Source organism: Equus asinus, chromosome 20 (genome assembly GCF_041296235.1).
Source record: "Equus asinus isolate D_3611 breed Donkey chromosome 20, EquAss-T2T_v2, whole genome shotgun sequence".
NCBI lineage: Eukaryota > Metazoa > Chordata > Mammalia > Perissodactyla > Equidae > Equus > Equus asinus.
The window spans coordinates 67355851-67379960 of NC_091809.1; the positions used below are offsets into that span (position 1 = coordinate 67355851).

Genomic DNA, 24110 nt, shown 5'->3' on the forward strand with positions numbered 1-24110 from the left:
TTTATGAATTATATTAAGATCAAAATAAGAGATGGGTGTTGAAACATTTTATGTTAAGTTCCTGTGAAGATTATTGTAAAGACCCCCCCTACTCATCTTCCTGCTTCCACTCTTGTCGTACTCCAATCTCTCCCCACTGAGGAGCCAGGGAATCTTTTTAAAATGATAAATCAGACCATGTCACTTACCTGCTAAAAGCCCATCATGGCTTGCAATTGTTTTTAGCTTAAAACCTAGATTTCTTTCCATGGGCTGCAGTAACCTGCATGCTCCATCTCGTATCTGTCCAAACCCTTATGATGACGATGATTGACAGATAGCATTGAGCATTCACTAAGCACTCTACATGCTTTCTCTCATTTGATCCTTGTGACAGCCCCAGCTCTCCTCCTCTCTAATTTGCACAGCAGCCCCCCTCTGCTCCTTTCTGTTCCAAATCTCACAGAGCGCTTTCCTACCTCTGCACTGGTTATCCTCTTGGCCCAGGATGCCCTTGCTCCAGCTCTTCTCATGGCTGACTCATGTGCACCCCAGGTGTCAGTGCAAACGTCACCTCTTTGGAGAGGCTGTCCTTGACCACCCGGTGCAAGCAGCTCCCTCCAATTGTGATGCTCTTTCCTGCTGATGAGGACTCATCAGAGCCTGTCATGGTCACATTTATTTCTTTTCTCGTGTTTGTCTGTTTTCCTTCCTAGAATATTTTGCAAGCTCTATTTGACGGTTTATTACCAGTCCAGCACACTAATCTATCACTAGTGCCTGTGTTTGCAAGGATCAGAGGACGTGCTCAATGTGTATTTGGTGAATGAATTGATAAATGTATCTTAAAAATATTAAGTAGCAAACGCTTAAAAATCCCTATGCATTTCTTGTAAGTAGTGACCAGCTAACTGTGTCAATAAACAGGCCTGGTGAATTAAGGCCTGGTTTTTGTAAGGTCACCGGATGGGTGTGCATTTGGTTGCTGAGTGACCATATGAAAGGCAGGTCAGGTGAACCTTGGGGGAACATACCTACATGTTTCAGATGTCACTGGATGATCAGGTGCACACTGTCACGCAGTTAAGAGCAGAGAGCTGTGGGAGGAAGGAGTGACCAGCTGTCTGGGCTGTCAGAAAGGCAGCAGGTGTGTGCTCCTCCGATAGGGAGTGGGTTGGTGTGGGCTGGACCTCGGGGTAGATGGGATGAGGATGGAGGGGTGAGGAGTGGCGGGAGTTGAGGTTGGAGGTTACACTACAAACAAGGAAGAAAGATTCTGAAAGATGTTAAAGAGGACAGATTTTGTGTTGAAAGCCCTGGCCGCCCATGGAAGTGGCAAAGAGCTTAGGAAATCAGAGCGATTACATTAATGCCACACAAAGAGAGGAGAGGGATTGGAGAAAGCAGAGACTGCAGGCAAGACATGAGGCCCTCCCCCAACTAAGGTAGTGCAGTAAGAATGAAGAGGATGCTGTGCACTGAGTTAATGCTCAACATGTTTGCTCAGTAAATAGCAGAGAGTCAACATATGCACATTGAAATATACAACACGGGGGTCGGCCTGGTGGCTCAGCGGTTAAGTGAGCACGTTCCGCTTCGGCGCCCGGGGGTTCACCAGTTTGGATCCCGTGTGTGGACATGGCATCACTTGGCAAGCCATGCTGTGATAGGCATCCCACATATAAAGCAGAGGAAGATGGGCACGGATGTTAGCTCAGGGCCAGTCTTCCTCAGCAAAAAGAGGAGGATTGGCAGCAGTTAGCTCAGGGCTAATCTTCCTCAAAACAAACAAACAAACTAAACAAAACAAAAAAGAAATATACAACACATTGTATGACTGGATAAAGGAAATTTGGGTGGTGTTCTGTAAGCCCCAGCACGATTGTTAATGCATAGACCAGCATTACAAGTCCTTAAATGAACGACTGTAAATGTGATTTGTAGATAAGTCACAGGATTAAGAACTAGAAGGGCCTTCAGGGTGCACCTGTGTCCTGACTCTTTTTCTCACCCTTATGGCCTTGCCCTTTCACCAGGGGCTTCTTCACACTCCCTGTCTATGCCATACACTTGCTAATCTCCAGAATTTTACTCTTGCTGCTCTCTGAGCTCTCCGTTTCTCTCTCCCATCCCTGCCTGGTGAAATCCTACTCATTTTACTTGCCCAAGATACACAGTCGTGTCTGATGCCTTCCTAAACTTTGTTCAGATAAAATGAATTTCTCTGCTGTATGCTGCTGTGTCATTTGCATTGAGCTCTCCTATGTAGATACGTATTGGGGTGAAATTGTGTGGTGATTAACAGGGTGGACTCTAAAGCTAGACTGCCTGGGTTTGCTCGGGACTAGCCACAGAAGTTACTGGACCGCATTGTGCTTTAGTTTCCTCATCTGTAAAATGAAGATAATAATAACATCTCTAATAATATTATCCATCTCGTAGGGTTGTTGGAAGGATCTGATGAGCTAACACGTGTGAAATGCAAGAACAATCCCTGGCACATAGTAAGGTGTTGTGTGTGTTAGCTATCTTCCTGTTTGACTGTGGGTTTCTGAGGGCAGAGGGTGCAGGTCTTTTTCATCGCTGTAACTCCAGAGCCTGGTCCAGTGCCTGGTCCACCGTGGTCCTCAGAGTGCTCTGCTGAATGGGTGGATTGCACAGACAAGGAACCTGAGGCTCAGAGCAGTTAAGGGACATATCCACGGCCCCACTGGAGCATGCACCCAGGCCCTTGTGAGCCCCAGGCCAGTGTTCCTAGGTTGGCCATTGTACTGGTCACCCCTAAATGTGGAGTCAGCTATTCTGTCTGTGTGCCTTTGGTAAGGAATACTCAGTGTACTTAAACTCACTTCTCAGGTTGCCTTTTATGACATCCATGAGAGCGACATTTACAGTTATAAGACACACAAAAAAATGAGTGTAAGTGTTAACTTCTGAAATTACTACGATTGAGGAAATGATAGGTGTTATTTTTTCACAAGTTTTATATAATGTGAGTGCATGCTATGGAATAATCTGAACGAAAGTTGTAAATAAACCTGAAGAGTAGTTATTTCTAAGATAGGGCATAATGGCAGTGTATGCCTTATCTTTCAAACACTTGCAAATGTGTGGTATTTCTAACAGTTTAGATGTGAGATATTTCCTCACAATATTTATTGGCCTACGACGTTGTGAAACAGGGGCATAATCATATTTTGGGGCCCTGATTTAGAACTCCAATTCTTCAAGTGTGTGTGCTAGGAAGAAGCAGGAGGGCAAGGAAGGCTCCAAAAGACCTCTTTTTTCCCCACTAGCAGGTATGCACCCTGCGCTGACTCCGGGCCCAGTTCTGATTTGAGGGAGAATTTAACGAGCCTAGATCCTTTGCAGGTTAGCTTTGCTGCTGGGACCTCTGAGGTGGGTCCTAATTCTGGTTAAGGGAACCAACTTGTTAATTGCTTGTTGATTGCCCTCTCTATGTCAGGCTCTTCCATGATTTATCTTGTTGAATTGTCATAAAATTTCACCTGTGATGAAACAGATGCCCAGAGAGGTTAAGTGACTTGACCAAGTCCTCCTGCATTGTAAGTGGGGGAACCGGGACTCAAAACCTGGTGCAAGGTGGAAAGCACCCAAATGTCCATCAGCTGGTAAATGGATGAACAAAATGTGGTCTATCCAGATGAAGGAATATTATTTAGCTGGTAAAAAGGAATGGAGTACTGATGTACTCATATATCTATGTATTATTCAGAGTTCTCCAGAGAAACAGAGCCAATAGGATACATATTTATATATATTATATTATATATATGTTACTTAAATATTTATATATTATTTATATATTTATGTATTATATATTAATGTTATATATAGAGAGAGAGGAATTAACTCACATAATTATGGAGGCTGAGAAGTCCCCAAATTTGCAGCCTACAAGCTGGAGACCCAGGAGAGCCCCTGGTTTAATTACTGTCCAAGTCCAAAGGCAGGAAAAGACTGATGTCCCAGCTTGCAGACAGTCAGACAGAAAGAGATGGAGAACAAATTCTTCCTTACTCAGCCTTCCTGTTCAGTTCAGGCCCTTCAGTGAATTGGACGAGGCCCACCCACATTGGGGAAGGCAATCCGTTTACTCAGTCTACCCATCCAATGTTAATCTCAACCAGAAACACCGTCACAGACACACCCAGAATAATGCTTCACCAGATAACTGGGCACCCCATGGTCCAGTCAAGTTGACGCATGAAATTAACCGTGACACACTACAACATGGATGAACCTCAAAAACGTTATGCTAAGTGAAAGAATCCAGACAGAGAAGGCTACATGTTGCATGATTCCTTTTCTATGGAAGATCCAGAATAGACACATCCATAGGAACAGAACGCAGATTAGTGGCTGCCAGCGACTGGTGGGGAGGGGAGAAGCGAAGTGACTGCTTAATGCGTACGGGGTTTTCATTCGAGGTGATGAAAATGTTCTGGAACTAGATGATAGTGATGGTTGACAGCACTGTGAATGTACCTAATGCTACTGAATTGTGCACTTTAAATTGGTGAAAGTGGCAAATTTTATGTTATGTGTATTTTGCTACAATAATAATAATAAAAACGCCCTGCTGCATCTCTCTTTGAAGACCTTGTTTTTCTCACACAACAGGATGTGCTTCTGCCTTGTTCCTCATTCTCAGCCCCTACCTTGTAACGGGATCTTTCTGTGGAGAAACTGCCCAGTCCCTCAGAGTCACGGGCCGCTTCCTTTTTAAGGCCACCCCACCACTTCTCTTCCCTTTGTCCTATGGTGGGAACCTATAGTGTCACTCATTCCGACTTCTGCCTGCTCGTAGCTCTTGGCTGGGGGTTCCCTCATCTCTAGATGGCTCCACCTGATACCAGCTGTTTGTCTAAACTCTCGTCTCAGCCTGTCGTTGTCGGGGCTGGGTTTCCGTGGCCTGGTGCTGGGCCGGCACGTCCCATCTCAGGGCGCTGGTCACACTGACCTGTGTCAAGTGCTCTCAGTGCCCTCCTCCCCACTCACCTGCAGTCCTTTCCCCCAGTAGACCCTTCCTACTTTCCTACCCTACTCCTGACTCACCTGTCCTGCTCTTCTGACTCCTGGTACCTGTCAAAGTGTTCCCAGAGTGACAATTAATCCTCTGCAGAAATTGAATGAAGGTTATTCATTCTGGCCTTCCTTGCCCTTCCCCGTCTTCCCAGCAAACATGTGGGCATTGCCCACCCCACCCCTGATTAATTTTCCCAATATGTGCATCTAGGAGAGCTGGTGTGGCAGGGAAGAAGCCACATAATCTAAAACAGAGAAGAACTGAAATGAGAGGAATTTTGAACACAGAAGGAAAGAAGAAATCATTATTAGCTCAAAGGGACGTAGTTGAAGCCTCCTTGGGTTCTTCCAGCATCGCTGAAATCACAGGATGCAGGTGGTCTTGCCTTTCATCCTTGTCCCCAATCCCAAGAGCCCTGTCCTCTCCTGTGGGTGCCTGATGCTGCTGAACCCCATCTTCCTGCCAACACGATCCTCATACCACCCCTCTCCAGCCCTCAGACATCTGAAGACAGGGCACAACCTGTCCATTCTCTGAATAAGCCGCCACACTTCATTTGCCATGAATTTTCCCAAAGTCCCTGCCTGAAAAGGATGATGTCATTAGACATGTAAAGGGAAAAAAAGAGCCGTTTTCATCTTCCAGCTACAAAGGAAACAGGCTGCATGTAAGAGAGACGGTGTAGCAGGGAAGAAGCCCTGAGTGAGGCCAGGCTCACCTGTGCAGGGCAGGCTGGCTAGAATGACTCAGAACCCCATCAGACTTCCCTCGTGCGGAAAGAGAAGGACGGAAGCTGGGAAATAGGCTCAATGCTTCGGGCTGAAAAAATTAACCTCTTGCTGATTGAGAGAATCAAGCAGTTTCCATGTCTCAGTCCTACCAGGTACTGCAGTAGATACAGACAGGAATAAGACACAGCCCTGCCCTCAGGGAGGATTCTCCCTAACGGGGGTAGGAGGGGAGGCAGGCAAGACACAGACTCCCTGTCGGGTGACACCTGCACACAGTCAGCGAGCAGCACTGTGAGAAATGGGGATTCAGAGGAGGGGGAGCACTGGGGTCTGAGAAAGCTTCTCGGAGAACAGGGAACTTGAGCCAAACCTTGAGGAATGAGTGGGATTTGGAATGTGGAGAAGAGAGGCATTCCAGGTGGAGGCCCCTTGTGACCCAGTCAGGGGACAGTGAGTAGAGGAGCCTGGCTGAAGCAGAGGACAGAAGTGGCAGAGGAAAGATTGTAAGGGAAGGTGCAGGGAAATGTAGTGAAGGCTTGACTAGTTGTGCCACTTTCAGTGACCCTGTGCCTGGTTTCCTTGTCCCCGAAACAGCCATGGTTAGACCCTGTGGTGCTGTTAATGAGAAACATGGTAGGAGAGCCCTGACCCAGCGCCGGGCACTGTGCTGGTCCTCAGAAAACGGCAGTTTTGGTTCTCCCTTCCTGGGCTGAGCTGCTTGGGCATTATCCTGCCGGCTGTGTGGAGCCGCAAGGGCTGGTGAGCAGGAAGGGAACCTCAAAACCCTGGCAGAAAGGGAATCATGAAGGATGTGAGAGGGGCTGGTGAAAGGTTACTCCAGGCCTGCTCTGATGGAGGCTGGCAAGGACCAGAAGCTCTAATGGATACACTGAGGGCCGGGATGCCAGGCAAGTTACTGGAATGGGAAGTCTTTCAGTGATCTCGCAGACCCTGCTGGAAGCAATCAGATCATGTCTGAAATCTCTTCCCGAAAGCTCTCTAGAGCTCTCAGGCAGTAGGGGCTGCCAATCGGTAGTCCCCCGGGCGGAAGCAGAATGTGTGGGATAGAATGTCAGACTCTGCCCTCCCTTCTCAATCATCATTGCCAGCCGTTTTTCACTCCAGCTAAAATTTAGTAGGTGTATTAAAATGCATCCAGGCACAATAAAAGCTTGTTTGAGGTTTAAAATATAGCTTGTCAGATGAGTATTTAGTGGTGTGTTTTAATATGCATAAGTGCAAACCAGAATTTAATGTGTAGGCTAAAGCACACATTAGCAATTTCCTAAGTGATCTAAGATTGCAGTGTACATGAGCAACTTGAGGGGAGGGTGGGGTGACGGGGAGACAGGGACCCAAATACCATAAAACTTCAGGATGTTTTTTCTCTGTTCCCCGAAGTAGGACCTTGAATTCCCAGGTGAATTTATAATGGAGTTCCCTCTTACTTGGTTATTATTTTATGTTTTGTTTTATTGAGATAGAATTCACATAACATAAAATTAACCCTTTTACAGAGAATAATTCCATGGCATATAGTACAATTATGATGCTGTGCAACCATCACCACTGTCTAGCTCCATAACATTTCCATCACCCCAAAAGGAAACCCCGCATCCATTAAGCAGTCACTCCTCATTGGCCCCTCCCTCCAGGCCCTGGCAACCACTAATTTGCTCTCTGTCTCCATAGATTTACCTATTCTGGATCTCTCTCTCTCTCTTTTTATTTTTTCACTTTTATTTCTGTCCTATGACTCATATAAGCTTGTGTGTTTCTCTGGACCACAGGCAGTGCCTGATGCTTTGGGAGAATTTAGAGGGTGCAGTGCTGAAGCCTGTATGTCAAGGTGGTGAAAAGAGAGGAATCACAGGACAGAACCTAGCTTTCAGTATAGGTAAGGCTAGGAGACAGTGCCACCAAGGTTTTCCTAAAGAGGCTACTAGCATTTTTGTATTATCGGCCCCTTGGCGATCTGATGAAGCTCTTAGACCTCTTCTCAGAATAATGATTTGAATAAAATAAAGCAAATAGGATTACAAAGGAAACTGATTATATTGAACTGTAGTCATAAAATATTAAGGTAATTGGTGATCAAGTAACATATATACTTCTTTATTAACATGTTGAGTAACAAGATCTAGCTGTGAGTCTAATAACACTGTAATTTTAAAGTCCTGAGACATGTAAATTATATTTCGAGATATCTGCAATACTATTAATGTGACAAGAAAATATCTGATTTCTATGGGTGGCAAAGTCACAGGTATTTCTAATAATACTTGTTTTGTTCCTTACATTCATAATTGAAGAGAATGTGAATGCAAGTTAGTGAAAACAAAGATGTAATTTTCTCCCATCCAAGTTCATGCACAAACCTTGGTTAAGAACCCTCGCTCCAGGTTTTTAACCCATTTTCAGCCATGAGTTCCTTTGAGAATCTAACAAGAGCTGTCTGTAGACCATCTCACACAAAAAATGCATTTATCTACAGATATAAAAATTATATCATGTTTGTGGCCCCCCGATGCCCATCCATGGACCATTTCTAAGTCCAAGGACCCCAGGTAGGAGCTCCAGTTCCAGATGTACCAGCAGTCAAGGGCACTGTACTGTTTAGCATTCTTTGGGTACGAATAACAGAAACTTACTCTGGAACTAGGCAGTTTTAGAGGGTCTGTGTAGCAGAAGCTTCTGGGCAGTGTTATCTGTATCCCACGTCTGGAATAAGTAGGCTTCAATCTGAGGCCTGGCTTTCCACCCTCTACCATTGTTCCAGTGTTTGAGTGGCCTCAACTTGGGTCAGGCGCCCACTAGGGGAAAGCTGAGCGCCTTGATGAAATACCTCTGCAGACTATATCTAATGAGGAAGAATAAATTCTCAGAAGAAATTTGAGACGCTATTACCAAAAAAAAAAAAAAAAAGAAGGAAAAAGAAAATAAAATTTAAAAAATGGTGTGGACATGAGGCAGGCAAAAGAGAAAGTTTACTTTTAGTCCCATGCAAAGTGGTGATGAGTACTGATTTTTTTGTACTTTCTGGATACATTTTAATGTTTCTGAAATCAGGATATGGCTCTCAGTATACGTCAATATCTTGAAAGCAGCCACCCCCTCCTCCCTTCTCCCAGAAAAGCTGACTGTTGTTAAATCAGTGTTGCATCCTTCAGTTGAGGAGTCTTAGAACTGAGGAACCGTGACCTTAACAGAGTCAATCAAAGCCACACAGCCTGGATTCCTTGAAGTTTCAGGAAGGGCTTCCACACTTACGTTCTTCACGCCATTTTCTTCTAATCTCTGCATTTCTAAGCATTCTTACTTTGTCTAATTCAGCTCTTATTTCACGTCAGATGTTCAAGACACTACTAAATGCTGAGACGAAATTCAATTCCATGAAGCAAGTATTCACAGAACAGTTGCTACTAGTTAAGCTCTCTTCTAGGCACTGTGAGCGTCACAAAAGGATTATAAGACAGAGCCACCTGCTCTCCAAGAGCTTAGGCCTTAGGTGTAGAGACTGCAGGCACACAGGAACCAGGCAAAATACTCATCTGGAGTGCTAACCTAAGTGCTGCAGCCAAGGGGACTCAGGGGTTTGGAGAGCAGAGTGTGGGTTGAGTGGGGAAGAGCGAGCCTGGGACATCCCTGTCCTGTGTCTGACCCGTTGGGGGACAGGGCTCCCAGGACCCCTTCTCTGAAAGCAACGAGGCACTGAGAAGCTGCATTCCTGTCCTGCTCATTATCCAAGACATACAGAAGCCTTAGCTGAGGAGGACCGTGTACCCAATGGACTCCTCACTGGGTCGACACCCATTCATCTCTCAAGTCTCTGGTTTAAGGTCACTTCCAGAGAGGTCTTCCCAGACCTCTCATTTTAAAACTAGGCCCCTGGCCTGGTGGCGCAGCGGTTGAGTTCTCACGTTCTGCTTTGGCGGCCCGGGGTTCACTGGTTCGGATCCAGGGTGTGGACATGGCACCGCTTGGCAAGCCATGCTGTGGCAGGCGTCCCACATATAAAGTAGAGGAAGATGGGCACGGATGTTAGCTCAGGGCCAGTTTTCCTCAGCAAAAATGAGGAGATTGGTAGCAGATGTTAGCTCAGGGCTAATCTTCCTCAAAAAAAAAAATTAAAATAAATAAATAAAATAAAACTAGGCCTCTTTATTAAGCTAATAGTACCTTGTTCTTTTCCTTCAAAACAACATAATTTGTAATTGCATGTTTATTTTTCTCTCCATTGGTCAGTGAGCTTCTCTAGGCAGGGAAAAGACTGTATCATTTTTGCCTCTGTAGCCACAAAACTCAATACATTGCCTGCGCATCCTGTGTGCTCAGTAAATATGTGTGGACTGATCAAAGAGTTAAGTTCAGGCTAGAAACCATATCAGTGCTTTCTGATAATGATGATGCTTGGTTGGAGGCAAGGACACTGTTGATAGGAAACATCTTTTGATGTTAAAAATATGCCAGCCAAAAGGGACAGCTGGTGTATGAGTCACTGATGAAGATCTTGAGGATTATGGATCTGAGAGTTGAGGTAATTGAGAAGTGTGGCTTTTTGGTTTGGAATTAAAAACCCGTAGTGGACCATTTACAACCCACGCAATAAAGGTGGAGCTCTCCTGCTCTGTTCCACCCAAGCAGACTGATCCATCTTTAATGAGACTCTGAGGAGTCGTATTGTGAGTGTTGTCTTATTTTCCCAAGCAAAAAAAAACCACAACACCAAAAAACAAAAAGCAAAACACAAGACCTTGAAAGGAGTTAGATGAGTATGAAGACAGGCAAGTTCATGAAGCTCTTCCTTCTCCTGAAATAGAAACTTAGCATGTGCCAGCAGGGAGAAAGTTGTGAAGAAACTACGTTGAAAGAATCCATGCTGTTCTTGGCTTGAGAGTTTGCCTTGGCTGCTGGTAGCGGGGGGTGGAGTAAGGATTCCTTCTCATCCTTTAGCTGAAGACTTCAGTTTCACGTTCAAACCACAGGCAGTGAGCACAAAGATCTTGGTCGAACCTTTCTGGAGTGCTCCAGCGCCTTTATCCAAATGAAAGCAGAGATCTGAAAACTTTCCCTTATATGAGATTTTACAGCTTCGCGAAAATGGGCAAGACTAGCTTTGAGCGGAATTGAGTAGGTAAATTTGTTCAGTCTTTGTTTAAAAAAAGTATGATATTACTTCCAGGGAGAAAAGGACATTTTTATGATAATACTTGACTCTTATGAAGCAGTCTTCTCTGAGGAATTCAGATTCCAGCTCAGTGTATGAAATGAGTAGGCTGGCTTCTGGTGGAGCTCTGAGTGTACAGGACTTATAGTTACACTACTTTTCAAATACAAGGAAGTTGGATCTTTTCCCCTCGCAGCTTGGGGAAGATAAATTTCACCCCTTTCCTCGTTCTAAGAGTCTTTCCATAATGTCAGGTTTCTGGGAATTCATGTCAGATTCAATGTCAACTAACACCAATTGAGCACCCTGGGAGGGAAGCATTGCCAAAGGGGTTAATTGTTTGACCTCTGTATTCGGCTAGGCCTTAGGTGGAATTACTTAAATGTTCTAGGTCTCAATTTTCCCCTTTGTAAAACAGGGAGTAAACCAGTATCTTCTCTTAGGGTTAAGCAGCTCCCCTGTGGTGGAACAGTGTTGGTGACCTAAGAAGGATTTGCTCTGCCACAAGCAGACACAAACACACACACACACACACACACACACACAGTCACTGATCAGATCTCAAGCCCAGGGCTTCGTTCCCAGCAGGACATCTCCAGAGACACAGCCAGCTCGCTCCTGCCCCTCGGCTGCAGAGGCAGTCCTGGGCGTGAGGCCTCTTCAGCCCCCTGTTCTAATCACGGAGCTGATATGACTGCTATGAGGCTGAGTCGTCTGATGGAGACAATAGCAACAACAACAGTTGATTTAGTGACTGGCTACTAAGTCTGAGGAGCCCTGGTGGGGCCTGCCCAGGTCTCTGAGATTGTGAAGTGGTCATTTCTGAGGCTTTCAGATTGTCTGGACCAGCAACAGTACAAAAATATTTAGGAGGGAAACTGAGGTTGCCAACTTTTAATTTTGCCAAAAAACGAGCAAAACCAAAACCCCCAAGCTATCACAAATATAACATTCACTGATACAAAAAAGGAATACATTTAGCTTTATATTGCTCCAATAAGCTCTCCTTTTGCCCCAGACTGGCAAAAACCTCCCCACGGACCTGTGGCCGTCAGCAGATGAGCTGGGGCCTCTGCTGTCGAGACTCCACAGATAGCACGTAAGGGGCCGAGGTTTATGAACATACACTGCCGACCTCTGCTCTTGGCAGCTGCAGCCAGGCCACGAAGCCAATTTCAGTTTTGAAGGTTCCTACTTCTGCAAACACTCTGAGGCCCAGAGCTTCGCCATTCTAGACCTCCTCGCTCTTGGCTTCATTGCTGATATAATTTATCCCCCAAGACTAGGACAACACAGTGCAGCATAGCACAACCCGGCACATCTCTGATGCACAAGGTAGTGTTCGTCATTTATCTTGAGTATGAGTCCTTGTCTTCTTCACAGCATCACACAGGGACCCAGCATGGCGTGTCTTTCACAAACCTGTACTCACCATATGCTCTTTGTCTTTTCTCTCCTGTTCCTCAAAGCTAATGTCATGTGGACCGAGTCTGAAGAACCACAAGGCCTATATTATTCATTCATTCATTCAATAAATATTTATTGAGAGCCGATTATGCACCAGTCTCTATGCCAGGTGACAAGCATGTAGTACTGGGCAAACAACCACAGCTCTTTGTCTTATGCAGGGAGAACATGAGAGGAACAAACAAACAAATAAATATGTAATTATAAAATGTGATAAGAACAGTGAAAAATAAAGAGTGTCTTGAGAGAGTATAACAGATGGAGTGCTTAAGAAAACTTCCCTGAGAAAGCGACATTTAAGCTCAGGCCCGAGAGATAACGTAGCGGACATTTGTTGTTTTTGTCATCTTCGATCCACTTTCTCTTCTGCTAACGAGACCCTGATGATTATCTTTGGGGGCTTTCATTCAGGGAGCCCTGTTCTTCTGGTGCTGGAGTTGGGCATGTGGCCAGGCTGGGCCAAGCTGATTTTCTTTCAGGTCCTCTAATCTTGAGTGGGGTGATGCAAGGACAGAAAAAACTGGGGTGGATAGAGTGTTCTGTGTGAGCAGTAGAGCTGAACCAAGGCTCTGGAGGGGCAAGTTGCACCAGACCTCGTGGGGCCAGGTTAAGAGTTCAGTTTATTTCATCCTAAATACAAAGGAAAGCTGTCAAGATATTTTGATCACGAGGGGGATATTTTTAGCAGCAAGCAATATCACAAAGGAAAAACAGGACAATCCACCCAACAGTGTAAAGAACTTTGAATTGGTCATCCCGGTTCTGCTCTGAGCAACCTAAAGGACCCTAGGAATTTATTAGGTCCTTATAATCTCTCTTTGCCCCAGTTTCCTCCTCTTTAAAATAAGACCGTGGATTAGCTCATCTCTAACTTCCCTTCCTTCTCCAACGTTTCATGATCTATGGTGAAATCTTGTCAAACTGGACAAGGTGTCCATTATTAAGAAGTTTACAAAAAAGTGAGAGAGAGAAACACATGTGACCTCTATAACACCTGTTATGTTCCAAGGAGCTACAATGTTTAAAGCAGCTGACTTTGTCAGCTTATGGTCATGTCAGCTGCCCAAGGATTTTTAACAGTACCAGGCTTGGTAGGCATTCATTGAAGAACTTTGAAAGGAGGCGTAACTTAAAGTGTGTTACCCTGATAAACTGAGACACAGAGATGTCAATTGAATGCTTCATGAAAGAAAACACTAGTAAGAGTCCTGACTCTTGGGTGAATTTCACCAAGACCTTGGAACTGTTGACAGGCCAGTGTGTGATGTATCAGTTGTCTATCGCTGTGTAACAAACCACCCCAACACTTCGTGGCTTAACACAATGGTCTTATTTCTCACAATTCTCAGGTTGCCCGGGCACGCTCACAGGGCTGCGTTCAGCTGGTGGGTTGGCGGGGGGCTGGCGTGGCTGAGATGGCAAACCTCCCTCTGCTTGGGGTCTGTCATTTTCAAGGAGGTTGGACCAGTTTTCTTCGCAGTGTTCCAAGAAAGCAAGGAGCCAGGCACAAGTGCTTATCAAATGTCCCTGCTTTTGCCGTGTTTGCTGATGTCCCAGTGGCCAAAGCATGTCACATGGCCAAGCCCAGTGTCAACGTGGGAGAGGCCACCACCAAGGGCGTGGATACTGAGGTATGATTCATCAGAGGCCATTAGTGTAGCAATATGTGAACTCTCCCTTTTAGACATGCATTGCGAGATATGCAACTTTAACTTATAAATCATGGTGCTGTCACAAAGTTACAATATACATGTTATTACTAGTATAAGGAAGGATTTGGAGTCAACCTATTAAGGGATTGAATCCTACATCAAACGGCTCTGCTTGCCTCATAAAATTATTCATTAACTTTTAGCAGTGGCCTTGGGAAGTTAGGTACATAATATTTAGAGGAAAAGAGCATTTACAATTATAATGAGTTAAAGCAATCCACGACGCAGTACCACTGCCCCAATTTGGAGCTTCAGGCTTGCTAATTTCATTCATACTTAGCAGCATCATGTCCCCCCAATCCTTCTGCCCCAGTATGTGCCTGCCTGTCTCATCCACAAGACCTCAAACTCCTTTGAGGGTGGCAATCTTACCTCACCCATGCTTGTTGCCCTCACTCTTCTAGCATCTACAACACTCAGTAGATGCTCCCTAAGTGCTTGTTAAATAAACTAATCGATAGTGGCCTTTTATTAAACGTCTATATGTTCCAGTGACTGCATGCAGACTGGATCATCAGTTCTCTCTCAACGCCACAGAGAAGCATTATTCTCCACAGTTTACAATTGAGGGTACCGAGGTGCAGAAAACCCAAGGTGGACGGGCTGGGATTCCAGCCTTGTCCTATCTGATGCACTTGACTGTCCTCACTGCCGCTTTATGCGTGGAGCAGGAAGGAGACTGTCAGAAGCGAAAAGATGGCCTCAAGGTGTTAAGAGAGGAGCAAGAAGAAAACAGGAAGAGGCAGTAGACCGCAGGGGCCCTCAAAAAATAAACACTTGTTAATGAAGAGATTGGCCACCAAAACCCAGGTGGAAAACCTGCAGGAAAGCCGGTTCTACAGCTCTTCAAAAAACCAAGACCAGTTAATTCTTGGGGGCGGCAGAGGAGGCACTGGAGAGGTTTTGCCACCAGGGTTGGCTCTGTTGGGCAGGTGATGATACACGCGTGCAAGGGTATTAAGGTTGTCCTCAGGCGAAAAGGTACCCATTATCTTATATTTTGCCCATAGCTTCTATCACCTACTAGACCAGTAATAATACTACTAATACTACTAACAATAGTTACCATGTAGATAGTACAGTACACATGGGGGGATGGGCCGTGCAAAGTGCTTTGCACACAATGCGTGATGTCAATGACTCTTCACAACAACCTTATGAAGTAGATTTTATTATTCTTTTTTTTAAAGATTTTTAAATTTTTTTTCCCTTTTTCTCCCCAAAGCCCCCCCGGTACATAGTTGTATATTCTTCATTGTGGGTCCTTCTAGTTGTGGCATGTGAGACGCTGCCTCAGCGTGGTTTGATGAGCAGTGCCATGTCTGCACCCAGGATTCGAACCAAAGTAACACTGGGCCGCCTGCAGCAGAGCGCGAGAACTTAACCACTCGGCCACATGGCCAGCCCCGATTTTATTACTCTTAATTTATAGATAAGGTAACTGTGCCCAGGGAGATCAGCTTTCCCGGGATTTCCCAACTTTGAAGTGGCAGATCTAAAACCTGTCTATTTGACTCAAAGCCCTGAATAACATCTAGCTGTGGGCCTTGTGTGTCTTTGGCGCTGGGCTGAGGTGGGGAATGGTGAGTCCCATTTATTCATGCAAAGAAAGCTGCACACGCCTGTGTGTGTGTGTGTGTGTGTGTGTGTGTGTAATATACAAAAAACAAATCCAGGTCGGGATAGCTGTCCACTTGAAGTTTGAAAGCCTACTTGGGTGGAGAGTGGCAAAAATCTCTGTCTACTCATTCATTCACTCTTTCGCTCCTCAAGAAGTATTCATTGCGCACTTGGATATTCCAGGCAGGGCGCTTAACCCAGCCCTAGGAGAGAAAACGGCGAATGCGGGAGACATGGTGATTGCTCCCCTGGTACCCCCCACCCCCAACCCCGTCCGATTTTACTATCTCCTGGGGGAGGCATTCAGAGAAGCTGGAAATGTATCAACCCGGGAGCTGCGCGGGAGCGGGAGGAAAGGCGCCCAGCGGCTGGGTGGTCAGGGCAGGCTCCCCGGAGGCAGCGGCGAGGCCGGGGGAGAAGCGGGTGGCCGGGGCCGAGGCCCGGGCGGGGGCGGCCAGCCAGTTAGGGTTAGGGCGAGAGGATGCGGCTTCCCGGCGGCAGAGGGCGCCTGGCGCTGCGGTCCGGCTCGCCGGAGCCGCCCGCCCGGGCGCCGAGAGGAGAGGCGAGGCGCGGCGAGGCGGGGAGCGCGAGCGGCGGCGGCCCCTGCCACGTCTGGCCGGCAGCGGCGGCGGGAGGAGGTGAGCGGCGCCGGCGCCGCGGGCAGGTGGGCAGGCAGCGGCCGGGCGGGCGCGCGGGGCCCCGGCTGCGGGCCCCGGGCAGGGGAGGTGGCGCCGGGACAGCGCGGTTCCCGCCACGCCGGCTCCGCCTCCGCGCGGGCTGACGGCCGAGGCCCAGGCGCCGAGCGGGTCCCGAGCGCAACTCGTGCGGCGGGCGCCTGGGGGACGCGAGCCGGGCCGCCCGTCGCGGCGCCGGACGCCGATTGCCCGCCGCTGCGGGGCCCCGGCCGCGGCCGGGAAAAGTTGGGGCGGACCGCGAGCCCGCGTGGGCCGGGCGGGAAGTGCGCGTGCCGGGCGGACTCCGGGGGCCGGAGGGACGCGGTGAGAGGGGCCCCGGGCTGGAGGCGGGCCGGCCGGCCGGGAGGGCCCCGTTTGGGAAGGCGGGAGACGCAGGGACTGTGCTGGCGGGCGAAGGGGGTGCGCTCCGCGTCTTGGGCGGGAGTGGGCAAGTGTCCGGCCGGGGCTCTGCGGGGGAGGGGGGTTGGGGGGAGGGAGGCAGGGAGGCGGGCCCGCGCACCAGAGGCTGGCCAGCGGGGTAGAGCGATGGAGGGTGGGCTTTGCCTCCTCCCCTCCTCTTTCGGGGCAGACCCAGAGAGGGGTCAGGCTCAGAGTTGGGGACGCCGCTGGCATCTGAAGACCCGATGGGGAGTTCCTGTAAGGGGTTGGGGAGGGAGCTGAGCGTTGCTTCCTCTACCGCTTCGGTCAAGTACCGCCCCTCCCCACCTGCCAGATTCACCTCCAGACTGCAGTGCTTTTGTCCTGGGGAAGTTGAGGAGGACCCCCTGAGTGGATGGTATTTTGGGGTTCCCAGGTGAGTAGGATGGGGTTGCATGAAATCGTAACTGTCGCCGGGAGCTATGGGAAAACACAGCTCTGACCTCCTCCCACACCCATCCACCCCATTTCCTCTCCAGGACCGCCAGCTCTGGATTCCCTGCGTTGGGCCAGCAGGTCCCCAGGGCCCAGCAGCATGTCTGCTAACCGGGTGGTGGGTGTCCTGAAGCGGGTATGAGACATGGCCTTTTATTCTCTGGCTGAGGTTGGTTATTTCAGAAACAAGTGGTTGTGGAGATGCTGGATGCTTTATTAGAGCAACCTGTGTGGTGTCCCTTGACAATGGAGATGACTCATGTTGGCTTTTTTTTCCCCTTCAAATAAACTTTGTATTCAAGACACAAGTATGCCATGTCATTTGCAGCAGTGATGGGGTGGAGGTGCACGCTGGGGGCCTCTTGAGCCCTAGTTCTAGTCCTAGATGTATTAGAAGGAGTATGACCTTGGATGAGTCACTCGCCCTCTCTGGACTTCAGTTTCCTTATCTGTGAAATGGGGTATAAAGAGAGCTAGACAATCTGAGGGAGGCAGGAGTAGGTTTCTGAGGGAGACTGAAATCTTTCTTCTTGTGAGACTAGATCAGCCACACAAAATCAACCTCAGCCTATTCTTATAAAGCAATTAGGATGGACTTAAAACAGATAAGAAGCAAGAAAGATGGCCAAAAGCAAAACAAAACAAAAACTAACCATCATTGGTACTAGATTTACAGTATGAATACTGTTCCCATGCAGGCAATTCATGTACATGGCTGGCCAGCTATCTTTACAATAAAGTTGTTAATTGTGCTTAAAGAGAATTCCGTGTTATCTCACCTGTGGACCTGAATTTCTTCTTTTGTTTTAACCTTCAAGCCTGGAGTGATGCTCAGTTGGATTGGTCTTGGTGCAGCTTCACTCAGAGAACATCCCCAGGATCCCTCACTGCCATAGTGCTATAGATTTCCTTGTCTGACTGATGCTGGGATCCTTGTGCCACCACACTTCTGTCATCCTTTCCATTCTGGCTTGAGACCTGGTGAGCTGATTCCTGTTGCATCTGGCATTTCTGAACTTCCCAGCTTTCTTTTCAAGTGAGTGTAATTAATAGGCAAACAACAAATTAGATGCAGCACATTAAAAGTAGCTGGAGGTAATGATGTATCCACTCTACCCCTATTCCCCAACCCCCCTGGGCAGCCTCTCACTAGAACTTCCGGGTCACCTGCTGGCCATCCTGTGTTGGATGTTGAAGGTCATCACAGAGTTGAAATGACATGGCTGGGTCAAACAGCACATTAATGATCAAGCCATGGTGCTGGAAGGAGAGGAAGATTTTTTTGTATTTTATCGTAACTGAATGCTCCTGTCCTTCTCTTCTCTTCCATTAGTAGCTTTCAAAATCCATACTGGGTTTGACCACATCATTTTCAGTAATCCTTTTCTGTCAGTTTCTTGGAAGCTGCAGTTAGTGGTTATCTCTGAATTTGAGGTGGTGATAAAATTATATCCTCTCCAACAAGTAAAGGCTTGACTAATTATGCTCAGTCTTTAAAGTATCTGTAGTATATATACTTATGTGTGTGTGTATGTGTGAAGGCTATTAATAGTCTTTTTTTTTTTTTTTGCTGAGGAAGATTAGCCCTGAGCTAACATCAGTTGCCAATCTTCTTCTTTTTAGCTTGAGGAAGATTAGCCCTGAACTAACATCTGTGCTAATCTTCTTCCACTTTGTATGTGTGGTGCCACACAGCATGGCTGACGAGTGGTAGGTCCGTTTTGAGATCTGAACCCACGAACTGGGGCCGCCGAAGTGGAGTGCACTCAACTTAACTACTATGCCACTGGGCCCACCCCTAGATTAATAAAAATCTTGATGCTAGTAATAGTTACCATTTGAGCCCCTGCCATCTATCAGGCACCGTGAGGTGAGAAAGCTCAGAGAGGGCACAACTCTGTAGGTGTTAGAGCTAGCTCGCACGAGTTACTGATGATCTTTGAAATCAAATAGCCTTTTGTGTTAGTGGAAAAGGAATTCTTAGCTCTTCTACAGGGTCGTGATATTAAATGAGATAATGTATCTGAAAAGCAACATGTAGACTGTAAAGTGCCCTCCAACTCAGCACGGCGTTTTAGTATCAGCACCTGGGGACACTGGAAGCTTATCAGTCCATGAGTCTTGGAGTTTGGTGGGCCTGGATGTCCCTGAGCCTGTCACCTGGCCCCCCTCAGTCTGGGTTATTCAGGATAACGTTATCGGCCTTATATTAAATGAGATATACCGGGGATTGCAGTGGGTGCTCAGTAAAGGTTGGTGTCCACCCCCTCCCTGCCCTTGCCAGTAGGCACTCGGGATAGTGGGGTTAAGTCTTCCAGTCGGAATTGTCCTCAAGAGAGAAAGTCTTTTCAAGTACGTTTTTGTACTTATGAATAATTCTTCCAGATTTTGCCCTCCCACTCCAGCCTCCAGCACACACAGTGAATATTCCAGGCCTTGCGATCACCTAAAAGGAGGGAATTGAACCAAACCAGAAGCCGGAAAGGCCAAGTCTTTGATAGAAAGTTGAAGATGGATGTAGTTAGTTTCCCTTTGTCCATTTTGTGCCCTTCTCTCCTTTTTTATTCATTTTGTTGGACAGGGGAAAGATACTGAATCTGGGGGGTTCCTGGCTGGAAGGAGGCGTTAGAAGAGCTGGTGTGTAAGGTGGGAGGGCAGGGTGGATGTGGGCTGGAAGGAGATGGAAGAGTTGAATCTGACAGTAAAAGCTGGAAAGTTTGGCGTGGGGGAAATGTCTGTCTGATGTAGGATTTGGCTAAATATGGGGCCAATTTCCGTCTAGTCCTATACGGCTCTCTTGTGGGCCTTTGAAGTTTTTGTGCTCCAGGCAGATTTTCACTGTTTGTGGTGGCATCATAAATGAGTTTCCATAGTAAGTTGTGTGCTGTAAAGGAAATTAAATTCCAAGAGGGTGTTTGTTGTGACTGATGCCAGAATTTCTCTGAGAATTTTATTAAGATTCCGTCAGTCTATAAAAGTACTCCTTAGTTCTCTGAAGATATTAATTAAGAAATAGTTTAAAAAAATAGAAGTGTCTCCTTTGTGAGCTTTTGAAATGTAATCTTCCCAAATCTCTGGAGCAAGTGAAGTCCAAAAAACCATAGAGCTTTATATTTTGAAAGCATTTCCTCCCCAAAGTAATGTTTGCCTGCTCTTCCCTCCTCTTGCATTATTTTGATAATGAATTGATTCTGGTAGCTTAGTTTTTGTGTTTATTAACCTTCATTTTTAGATCTTGAGGGTGCTTTCTTTTCCCTTGAGTTGATGCCCATTCATTGGTCTTGAAGGGGTGGCACAGCGATGTGGTGAAGAGCAGACTCGGGAGCCAGGTTGGGGACAGGTAGCGTCCTGATCATTCTTGGGGAGTTAGGCTCTCTGCTACTTGGGTTGAATCCTTGCAGCAGCTCTGGAGGTGGATCGTGTTATTCCCAGCACACGGATGAGGAAATGGGCACACAACAGATGTGCATCCACGTAGCCAGCAAGTGGTTAATCTGAGTGTCAGCCGTGATCTGTGCGATTCCAAAACCTGTGAAGGCAGAGGGCTTGCACGCCCTGCCAGGAAAGGGGAGGGAGGGTAGGGGAGGTCACAGTGGTGCCCAGCCCCTCCAGGAGATGAGACCACCCTTCCCTGAAGGGTGCAGTCTCAGTGGGAGCCAGGCCATACTCGGGTGAACCGGAGTCGGCAGGGGGAGGCGGTTGGTCCTGGTGGCTAGTGTCCACGGGTCCCCATCATAGGATGCACTGTTGTTGCCACGTCATGAATATGCTGGTCTCATGCCCTCTCCCCTGGTCAGTTCCAGACTCTGTAAGAAACTTGCTTGCGCTTCTGTTCTCCAGATTGCATAAACCCATGCCCTTCAGATAATTCATTCTTGCTTGGCTCAGGCCAGTCGATCAGGTTCCGACTTTATTTGGGCTGTGTCTTCACTGCGAGGAGGCCAACAGTTACCTTTATTGGACCGTGAGCTTCCCAGTATGTGCAGTCACAAGCCGTCTCTGTGGCGAGTCACTGCAGAAGAGTCAGCTCCCCTACTTTCTGCTTGGGGTCACCCCTTTCCCTTCAAGATGTGACCTCTTTTCCTTGTCCTAAGGACCCCTCTCGATAGCCCCCTAGCGGCAGACTGTTAAAGTGCCCGGGGAGTGGTGCGCTAACGAGGTCCCTGTCTTAATGGGAGGAGAGCATTTTTCCCTGAGGATGTGGGCTGTCACGCCTCCCTCTTGAACATTGTGCCCTAATCAAAGCCCCATTGTTGTTTTTCTTTTTGCTTTGTGTTTAGCTGTGTGTGCGTGTGTTTGTTTTAATTATTACTGGAAAGCAAAAATGATATTTATCAAATGTTTGAATCTACAGAAGTGCTACTGCTGACAAGCAGGAAGAATAAATATATATCTAGCTGGGATCCCATTGACTTATCTCTCCCTTTTCCACATTGTTGCTGTTGTGTTGGCAGCGCCATCTGATGTGTGTACTGGTTCCATTTGGACTTCAGCAGTGAGTGTGAAAAGATGCCTGGGCTGTTTGCCGAAGTGGAGGGACTCGAATGAGTGGGCTTTGGGGCTGCCTGTCTTGGCTCTTGCTGCGGTTCCAGGAGCCTGGCACACGGTGCCTCTGTTGGGAAGGTAGAGTGAGGCCAGGCCGTTTCTTTAGCTTCGCCTGGGAGCAGCTCTGCTGGGGACAGCGGGCGGCCTCCCCTCTGCTGTGGGAAAGGGAACTCTCTCAATCCCGGGAGAGTGAGAGAGGGAGGAAGGTCTCAGAACAGCTAGTTTGGGAGCTGGGCAGGTCCAGGGTGGACAGGTTTGCAGCTTCCACAGAGCTGTTAGGAAAGTTTTCCTCGCATCTCACATTTTCTTTCTTTCCTGTTGGTCCCAATCCAGTCTGTCATGAGGGGCTTAGAAATTGAACTTAATCAGTCACTCCTGTGAACCCTGGAGTGTGGCACCAGAACTTGTTCAGATTGGTGCTGTGATCTCACACCAGAACGAGAACTCATTTTTGATGGTGGTGGTGTTGCTTTTTAATCAGTTCAACTGCTTTTTTTCTTAAATGATATAGGTAATACATGACTGTGTTATGCCCTTGCACCCCACCCTCCCACTAAATAGTAGAAGAGTACAGAGCAGAAAATGTGAGGTCCCCCTTCACCCCGCTCCCCTCCCCATGCCCCGCCTCCTTGCTGGGTCCTCAGAAGTAACCGGTTTTAGCAGTTTCATTCATATCCTGAAACTGTCCATCAGCCTGTATAGACACAATACATATAGTTTTGGGTTTTTTTGTAAGCTTAAATCTAGTCATGTCACAGATATTGTTTCACTGTTTTCTCTTTTCACGAAATATATCTTGGAGATCTTATGCATGTAGCTCTTCTCTCTTAATTTGTCTTCAGAATATTTTATAGCATGGATTTAACATAATTTAGGAGTCAGTCGCCTAGTGATAGACATATAAACTGACTCATCAGTTTTGCTATTGTATCTTCATACATACATATTGCTATGCACATATGCATGTGTTTCTAGGAGTGGAATTGGTGTGTCAAAGGTGCTACACATTTCAACGGTTACAGCGGTACCCACACTGCGCTCTCAGGGGCTGTCCCGGTTTAAACTACCTGTGGTGGATGTGGCTGCCCATTTCACCATGGGCTGCCATTCTTCTAGGTGAAAGAGATGGATAGTGTTTAGTAGGCATTTCACTGATTACTAGTGAGGCTCTGAGACTAGTCATTTGGCTTCTGGATCTTAGTGGACGGGTCTATAGTAACCGTGGAGGATGAGAGAGCAGAGCCCTCGAGAACCGAGGCTCTGCTCAGGGTGGTGTGAGCAGCCTGCCGCCAGGGGAAGCAACGTGGCACTGGAAGCAAGTGTTCCTGGTTTCACGTTCTCTCTGCTTTTCCCAGAGGCTGGATACTGTAACAGAACACTTGGATTTTGGTGTAACCTGCCAGCGTGTTTCTGAACCTCTCCCCCGAGGAAGCGAGCGGGTGTAAGTAGCACATTGAGACCAGTCTGTGCTGCCCTGCCAGGTTGGGGATTTGAGATGGGAAAGCTGAACTGGGAGAACATTTAAGGATTGCATCCTGGAAAATTAGACCCTCTTGCTTGTGGAATAGCCTCTGTGGGTGTGGTAAAGCGAATTCTGTGGTGGTGGGTCTTTCCTTCCTGTGGTGCAGTCAGTCCCCGTCTCTCTTGGCTTCTTGTGAGAATATTGTGATGATTTGTCTTCTAGCAAGGTACTTTGGGGAGAAGCCACGGTTTCTTAGGAGGTGTTCCAGGGGCCTGATGTGGTAGAGGAGGCCTCTGGAGGCCCTCACCTCGGGCCATCTGTGCAGACTGAGGTGCCCAGTGGGTTTTGGGAAGCTCTGGCTTACTGGATGATGTTGTCCTTTACCAGCCGCTCAGCAGGGGCCAGAGAGGCGTGATGGAGGAGGCAGCCTGGGGTGACAAAGACACTCCAGGGTCAGGCCAAGCTGAGTTCCAGCTCCCATTCAGCCCCTTATGGCTGTGGGACTTATGCAAAGTTATTTTATCTCTGTGGGCCTCAGTTTCCTCATCTGTAAATCAAGAATAATATCAGTACCTACTTCACAGGGTTGTTGTGAGGATTAGGAGAGTAATGTTTGAAAAGCTCTTGGCCTATTACCTAATAAGTGCTCACTAATTTTGAGGAATTGCTACTCTTACTTCTGTTCCCCTTTCCTTAATAAATGTGTTTAAGTGCACGAATGCATATTACATTTGCTAAGTATAAAAATGCACATAAGCTGGTAGTGTTAAAGAGAGGAGGCCAGGAGATAGTAGCTACTAGAGGCAGATTCAGATCTATCAGGGTTGTGG

General features: G+C 47.3%; 1 protein-coding gene across 50 annotated transcripts in view; it reads left to right on the forward strand.

Moving 5' to 3' along the window:
- The first annotated feature begins 15811 nt into the window (after positions 1 to 15811).
- Positions 15812 to 24110, forward strand: part of LOC106827516 (uncharacterized PE-PGRS family protein PE_PGRS54-like) — a 61242-nt gene continuing 52943 nt past the window's right edge. For 4 of the 50 annotated variants that reach the window (XR_011495728.1, XR_011495726.1, XR_011495729.1 and 1 more), the window contains exons 1-2: positions 15945 to 16390; positions 17134 to 17214. Coding sequence is in view for 5 of the 50 variants with exons in the window: in XM_070490453.1 (XP_070346554.1) it covers positions 15960 to 16364; positions 23174 to 23259 (491 nt within the window). In the remaining 45 variants the exon portion in view is untranslated. Of the gene's footprint in view, positions 16391 to 17133; positions 17215 to 18091; positions 18310 to 23173; positions 23260 to 24110 lie in introns of all 50 variants that reach the window. The other 46 variants (XR_011495731.1, XR_011495733.1, XM_070490453.1 and 43 more) reach the window with 25 other exon arrangements.